Below are 8191 nucleotides of genomic sequence, written 5' to 3'. Positions count from 1 at the left end.
GTGTGGCAACCTTTTTACTATGCAGATTACAAAAAAGTTATAGCTTTCCATTGAAAGTCTATCTGGGATGGAGAGGATAGTAGGGAATGGAAAATGGGAGAAGAGGTAATGTGAAAGGGTCTCCACGAGCAGATCATCTCTGAGAGTCTCAGTCTGGAGAGAAATGTTCTGTCTGGATCCTCCTCTGCTGCAGCTGCTTTTAATCTAGAACCAAAGAATTTGAAGAACCTTGAGAACCAGCTTCTTCTCTTCTTCTTGGACTTTTCATCAAACTTGTCCTGGAATCTTGACTAACTTACAGTCCACTCCTGCTGCTGCTTCTCCTTCAGGATTTGATGGAGGCGAAGGATTGTTTCTTGTAAAGCTGCCTTCTCCTCTTGCCACTGTGTCTGATGGAGCTGCTGCTGCTTCGCTGCTTCCCTCCGAGCAGCTGTGACCACAGCATTCACAGCCCTCGGGTGCTCCAGCTGAGCAACATCGGAGGCTTGAGGTTGTTGGTTCTCCTCCACAGCAGTTTGGTTGATCGAGCTCAGTCTTTAGTTCGAGGGCCGATGTCTCCGCTTTCACGCTGAGGGCCTCACTGAGCTTTTCTTTAAGCTGATTTATTTCCTCCTCCTGTTTATCCAGCTTCTGCTTTGCAATGTCCATTTGGATGTTGAGAGCAGCAAGTTTGTTCATGGAGTTGACAAGGTCACAGCCAGACTTTTCTAGCTCCCTCTTCAGGATTGAGAATATCTCCTGCTCTCTGAAAGGAAACTCTCCGAACATATCTCTCGCATGAGATTTGTTCTGCTGGACAGTGCTTATTGTGGCTCTGCGTTCGTTCTTGTGAAGTCGCTCTGTAATTCTTCTTCTCTGTAGCACTTGTGCTTTCCAGTTGCTGCTTCTCTGTGCGGTGGCTGTGAAAGTACTGACAACACAAATAAACTTTGAAGCTATCACAATCAGATCAAAGGAATGTCTTGTGATTGGGTCAAAGGCAACATTTAATCGTACTTGCAGCAGTTTTTTCGACTTTAAACCACTGATATATCATCTTAGGGATACCAATACCTCAAATTAAATCCCAGAAAGGTGTAAAATATGGGCCCTTTAACTGTTGGTCAAAGTTTATTGGGTCGATAAACATCTTCAGAGTCAGTTGGATGTGCACAGACAAAGTTTTCTTTATGTCGCCATGTACAGAGGATGTGAAAAAGGGTTTATGGTTATAGGAACTCAGCTTTAACATGCAGAGGAACCAGCACTGTGCTTACAGGACAGCTTTCCATCTCTGCAGCTGACTGTTTGCACCCACACCAGTTACCATGGAGACAAGGGGCATCAAAATACAGGCACAATGACGAATACCAGAGTGTGTGTGTTGGGTCAGTGAGGTTCAGTCTGGGCGGTAATGTGAGACCAGATGAAACACTCAGCCATCAGCACATTCCTGTGGGCCTCAGTTTTCTTCAGCTTGAGGAAAGAAAGAAAGAAAGAAAGAAAGAAAGAAAGAAAGAAAGAAAGAAAGAAATAGAGATTACAGAGTGAGAGAGAAAACCAAGCAGCAGTAAACATGTCATCCACTTTAAGTGATTCAGATGCCTCCTGGTTCGTTGAGTAACATTCATAATCATAAAGCAGTAACCGTACCACCTCTCACCAGAGCAGTATGTGTACGTCTGTAGTCTACAGATAATGATGTGCTTTGTGGGGGCGCTGCACAAATCTCCCTGCAGCCTCGCCTGCTTCATGACAGTGGTTGAGGAATTTACTTGCCACAAATATTGTCTGAATATTTGCGAACCAGACTGAGAAACAGAGCTGGCTTCTAAGGCTCCTTGTGATGTGGCTGCACAAGCCTTCATTAACCATTTATAAAATCCGTGCACCCAGACTTTTGTTCATTAAGATGAATTAGGATTTAGACCACTTGAAAAAATGTGCAGCGGCTCGTCCTGTCAGACTCTGGAAACAACACATCCGATGCTTGAATATTTTTTTCATCTAGGCCACAGAGTAAAGTCTGCAAAAAGGACAGTTTAAAGGTACCAGTAGTCATGACAACCTGTGGTATCTCCAGAACTTTATTCCCAACTTTTAGCCAACCTGGTTTTACTTGCTTTAGACTTCAGATAACAGTTTCGGTTGATTTCCTCCACTAGCTAACATGGAAAAGGTGGTTTTGCATGAAGTGAACATGCCATGGACGCATCCCTTATTGTTCCATTGTGAAGTTTTTCAAGGCGTAGTGGATACGTTTATCCCACAGACATCTAAAGATGGCCGTTGCATCTCCTCACTTCCTGCCAAAAACTGAAGCCAAAGTATCTTGTAAATGGCCACCGCCTTCTTGCCCTTTTGACGTCACTTGGAGCCATTTCCTCCGCTCGACCAATTTTAAGTCGGTCTCAGCTTACCAGAAAAAATTGCACTTGGAAAAACGCCAGTGTGATAAGAACGAACTCAAATTACAGAAACCATCTTTGAGAAAAAACATTTTGCGTGAAATTTGACTATTTAGTTTGGCCCATGTCCCATCCACTAACGCATCCATATCTATAATTTTCTATTCGTAGCTTTGACCACAAAATGAGAATTTGGCCCACAATTTGTCAGTTTTCAGCTTTTGTAGAAAAAAATTTAAAAAAGTTTTTCATGCACACATACTGTCTCCAATTCTTCAACAGCATTTCAGGTCATTATGGTGTCACGGACAAAGATTGCCACTTTAGAGAGCTGCCCTTCTAACAAACAGCATAATTTTTATTTTATTGCTATATCCTAAAAACAGTGTTTATATGGAATAAGTTGCGTGAGTTAACATCTGTATACAATTGCACACAAACACTATGCAAAAATAATGCAACCATCAGACTTATATAATCCCAACATGTTCCAAATGTGGAGAAGTGGCCACTGGTGAAGGTGATGGGACTGGGAGGCAGCAGAGTCCCAGCTGCTGTTATTTTAGCTTTTTGCTTTGTTCAGCTCTTTGTTTGAAGGACTGACTGCCCGTCCGCCTCGTTTCCTCCACTCTTTTCTCCGTTTGCCTGATTCAGCCCCCCCCCTTTTAACACACCACATCCTTCTCTCCTCTGCACGCGGAGGGGAAAAAACAAAACGCAGACTCCACGGTTATTATCCAGCTGGAACTGCTCATGGGGGCCATTCTGTCTGCATTTAATTCATTACCAACCAGAGAATCAGATTTTGAGTACTCCCTCGGCACATAATGTGTTTTCATTTACATTGGGTTGTTAATGACACTTTGATTCTCAGCTACAGACTGACATCCCCGGAACTGGTGGGGGGTTGCTTGGATACACGTGACTTCAGGTCCAACAGTGACATCGTACCTGGTTTCTTGTCTCGGGGGATTTAAGAGAGAGGTCGAAAGGTCAGCATTAATCTTGTGACCGGAAAGTAACCAGCGGAGAAACCAGGGCAGCCATGGAAAAAAGTACTCGGGGAAATTCAATGGAAACCTCTCTTCCCCCCATCAGCAAAGAAGAAGCCTCAGGAGGTTTGAGGGTTGAGGAAAATCCTCCACAGCGAGACCACTTTTCTGCTTCGCTCTTCCATAACAGGCTCACTGGGAATAAGTGAACAGAAACCACATTACAAGCTCAGGATAATGGTTTAACTTAATATGTTAATGAATTCTGTTCCTCACATGGTTACAAGACTTACCTTGTTTTATTACTTCACATAATGTTAAACAATATACAGCAATAACTTGGTTAAACCTGCAATAACACATCACTGATATTATATATATAATATGTATATATATAATATGTATATATATAAATATATATATATACACACACACGCTCAGCGTGTGTGTGTGGCCTTGCGTCCAAATCCAACTCCCTCCTGCAGGCTGTGATCCGTACTCATGTGAATGCGCTCATATAGCCTGGCTATATATATATATATCTCACACACAAACACACACACAGATGGAGTTGCAGGTAACTAATTTGGTGGAATTCAGTTACTTAACCATAACCTGTTACACAAAGGATTCTAATCCAATTATTGTTACTAGGGCAGTGCCCGTTCTAAACCTGCCTGATTGGAATGGGCTGTTTGCGTGTCCTCTGTTTATGCTGCGGAGCTACTTCAGAATTATTCCTTGTTAGTGAGTCCTCCAAACAGTTCTACTATATATATATATATATATTCTATGGTGCAGAGTTAATTTCGAAAACTTTGTGTTCATTCTACCTGGTTTATCTGCAATGAAGATTTTACAGTCACGAAACTGAATGTGCTTTATTACTAATCGAGTGTGTTTCAACTTCAGTCCCAAGTTCACACATTTTCAAAATAAAAGCTCTATAATTCAGCTCGGAATTAATTGTTGCTGCAACAAAACTGATTGTGTTTTTACTTTGAAGACAAATTCCCCAAACAGGAAGTAATTTTTGATGAATGTTGCTGTCATGCATGTGTCTATTTCATCATATAAAAGCTTAATAATATAACGTGTGTGGTGTGTGTGTGTGTGTGTGTGTGTGTGTGTGTGTGTGTGTGTGTGTGTGTGTGTGTGTGTGTGTGTGTGTGTGGGGGTATAGAGGTAATTTTAATGCTTATTATTATCAATTGTCAGAACTCTCAGGGATGGAGCTGCAAAATGGAAGTCAGTCAGTCGAGAAACACACAAAAATCACACACACAAACTCTGTGGTGGAAGCTTGGAAGTCAACCTTTATTGATACTGTTCAAAAAAGTCACGTCAACCAACGAAGAAAATCATATACGTCTTTCATATTTGCTTCAGTACTGCTGTTTAATACACTGGTTAACATAATGCATCTCTACTCATCTGACAGTGATAACAACTGCAGAACCTCCCTTTCAAACACTGATGCTGCATTTATACTGTAATTCTTCTTGGCTGTGAATAAAGTTGTTATTATTATTAGAGCAAATTAGAAAAGATGCATTGCTGGGACCAAGGTAACGAAACCGAGGAATGTTCATTTCACATATGAAATACATGGCGTCAGTGAAGGAGCTGAGACCTGCTTTGGTTTAGAGCTTCGATCACTCGGCAGCCTGACGGGAGTTAAAGGATGAAGTCTCACAAAGGTGCAGTTTGATGTCGCAGCAAAACACAATGTAACGCAACAGAATTGTGTAACTTAACAAACCGTGATACCGGCCAGAGTCTGATCTGTTCTGTTTTTGTTTTTCTGCCAACGAGGTTGTTTTCACCCCTGTCCGTTTCTTTGCTGGTTGGTTTGTTTGTTTGTGAACAAGATTACAAAAAAACTACCAGACAGATCTCCACAAAACGTGGTGGGAGGATGTGGTGTGGGTCAGGTAAGAGTCCGTTAAATTTTAGTGTGGATCCAGGAACTTTTTCCACTTTCTTTAACATCGCGAGATAGGCTGGATTTTTTTCCTACATGTCTCTTGATTTGTCAGAGATTCATTTATGGAACTTCATGTTAAAAATCAGACATTACATTACCGGGACTGATATTTATAAGTGTGAAATTTGGAGCAGATCCAAATAAAAATCAGGATCTGATGAATTTAAATGTGGTTTCATAAGGAGGCTTTGGAGGAGCTCTAAACTTTACTGAGTGCCATTCTAGTTGGACCCATACCAACTGAATGTCAGTACCATTTTCTTTATGATACTACCAACTGTGGGAAAATGAAGCCTCGTAAAATGAAAATTGTAATGAAGAAATAAGAAGCTGAGGGTTGTGGGAATGCAGTCAAATTTGATGCTAGAAACGTTTCAGCAATATTCCCATTCACCTTGCCCAGTTCATTTAACAGTTGTTCCTCACACCCACTATTATGAGTTGATTCAACTCCAGCAGGCCAATTCAAAATTTAAAAGGTTTATTATACTAATTTGTGAAACAATTTACTTCAGGACCTTTCCCTCAGCAGTGGAGACTCATTTTTTTTAAGACACTGCGACTGATTACAAATGCATGAGGTGACACAATGGTACAGTACATAACTGAACGACGTACGTTTAAAAGTATAAAAAAAAAGAAAAGTCAAGGGAGAAAATTCCATAAGTCACTGGATATAGAAGAAATACCAGCATTTTTCAACAGATTTTCTAAAGTCATAATATCATACTTCTTCATTATTCAGTTTTAGAGGAATAATGTTTTTCCTGATATGACCTGTAGACACTAGTGGCGTCTTTTCAGCTGCTATAGAAAAGAGCTTCAGACACATAATGCCAAGATTCACACAATTGTGTTTTTATTCTTCCCAGTTTACACACTACTGAATGTAAAAGGGTTACGTTCAGTTTCAGATTATTACGGCCATGTTCAGTAAATAAATTCAAAGTCCTGCAAAACTGGGTTCTTGCTACTTATTTCGTAAAAATATTTTTTCCCCTTAATTTTGATAAAATTACGACTTTATTCTTGTATTATTGAGTTTCTTCTCAATTACGACTTCATACTCAAAATTTTAGAAGTATTTTTTTCTTCAACATGGCCCTAATCCTCCATCGTAGTTTTTCAGAGTAGCTGAGGGGTTGAGAAATGCTGGTAAGCCTTATATGACTTTTAACTGGCTATGTGTTGTGTTTCTAAAGTCTGCGCACAGTGTCCGTCTTGGTGGTTGGACACCTTGTCGATATTCAAGTACTCTCCTATAGTCCTCTCGGGGGAGTAAAATAAATTAGATGCTCTTTGAACTGCCCTGCAGTTGCAATGTGACCTGCAATGTGACCGGCAATGATAAAACTGAAGATATAAAAAACACATAATGGTATCAAAGTAAAAAAAACTAAACAATGTGAGCAAAGACGTTTAACCTGGTTGCTTGATTTCATATATGCTTCAATGTTCCAATGCTAACAACAAACAAATACATACTGTAGTTGCCCAGCAGTCTATGTGCGCAGATACCAAAGTAAAAAAAACACAAAATAAAAAAAATATAAATGCTGTAATCTTAATTCAACTACATGAAAAGGTGGTTAAGGACAAAATCCAAGGCCTCAAAGACATAGCATTGAAAAACACATCTCAAACATTTTGTAAAAAACCTTCCATTTAACATCTGTACACTTCCCTGACACTGTCACTGTCGTCTCTTTATTTGAGGGCTGGAATCTGTTGGGTTCGCATGTTGTCGGAGAAACAAAACAAAAAGGTGGAAAAAACGAAACATTTCTAAACAAATTTCATGTTTTCTTTTCTTTTACTTTTAACAACACGACTGATTGAATTTGCTTGGAAATCAAATTCCTCAAAACCTCGCTCCAATGGAGAAATGGAGTTTAACCTGGTTACTTTCCATGTACAACCTGCTTTTCAAATTCATTCTCAATAACAATGGCATAACTCAGTAGTTGATTAAAATTAAACAAGTTTCACCCATTGCAATACTCTTCTGTGGACTTCCCTGTCCCAACATGCTTTGCTGTCCAGCAACAATCCTCCCAACACAAAGTTAAAGTATTTCTTGTTCATTCTGTATGGAATGAAATGTGAAGTCAAACAGACTGGTGCTCTGTAGGAAATTAGCTTTTGCAATGATTTCACTTTAGCACTTGAAACTGTATCGTGGACATCGAGGTTAGTAATATTTCTTTATAGCAACTGTCTTTGGTATTAAATCTTTTTCAGCCAGCAGAATTGATCCATGCTTTGTGGTAGCATGTGTGAAACGACTCAACTGTTTAACTTGACACTCTCTCCCATACGAGAAGAACAACAGAGTGACTGGGATTCAAAATCTTTGGCTTATAGCAGGAGTATCTTTGGCCCAGGTAGAAGGTTGACGGCCTTCAAACTGAAAGAACTGGTCAACAGAGCTGTAAGTCTGTTTATCAAAGCCAGGGTGTTTGGGGGCTTTGTCTGTGAGATTCAGGGTTGGAGGCTGGGCGGGGGGCGCGATGGTGGTGGACAGGGAAGCCCAGGGGGCGTGCGGGTCGGCGGCAGACCTGGGGGTACCGGGCCTGATGGGGGCGATCTGGCAGGAGGGCTGCTGGAGGTGGGAGACGAGGAGGCGGTGCGGGTCAGGGGTTGGTAGTCCGGTGGCGGCGCCGAGGGCGTGTGGATGGGAGTGCGAGGCGGGGCCTTGGCTGCTGCTGACTCATCCTTCACTCTTGTGAAGTTGATGCAACGACCCTGAAGCAAAGAAAGGACACATGTTTGATTTTAAAATGTACAAGTAATTCAATTCTTTTTCACCGATTTGGAATGAAATG

General features: G+C 40.9%; 1 protein-coding gene across 1 annotated transcript in view; it reads right to left on the bottom strand.

Moving 5' to 3' along the window:
- Window positions 1-4677: 4677 nt before the first annotated feature.
- The window catches only part of antxr1c (ANTXR cell adhesion molecule 1c), a 38046-nt gene continuing 34532 nt past the window's right edge, over window positions 4678-8191 (bottom strand). The window contains exon 18 of the mRNA XM_035145756.2: window positions 4678-8111. Within this exon, the coding sequence (XP_035001647.1) occupies window positions 7848-8111 (264 nt within the window). The 3' untranslated portion in view covers window positions 4678-7847. The remainder of the gene's footprint in view (window positions 8112-8191) is intronic.

This window comes from Hippoglossus stenolepis, chromosome 21 (genome assembly GCF_022539355.2).
Source record: "Hippoglossus stenolepis isolate QCI-W04-F060 chromosome 21, HSTE1.2, whole genome shotgun sequence".
In the NCBI taxonomy this organism is placed as follows: Eukaryota; Metazoa; Chordata; class Actinopteri; order Pleuronectiformes; family Pleuronectidae; genus Hippoglossus; species Hippoglossus stenolepis.
The sequence above is the reverse complement of the archived record's forward strand: the minus strand, read 5'-3'. Positions and strand labels throughout refer to the sequence as shown.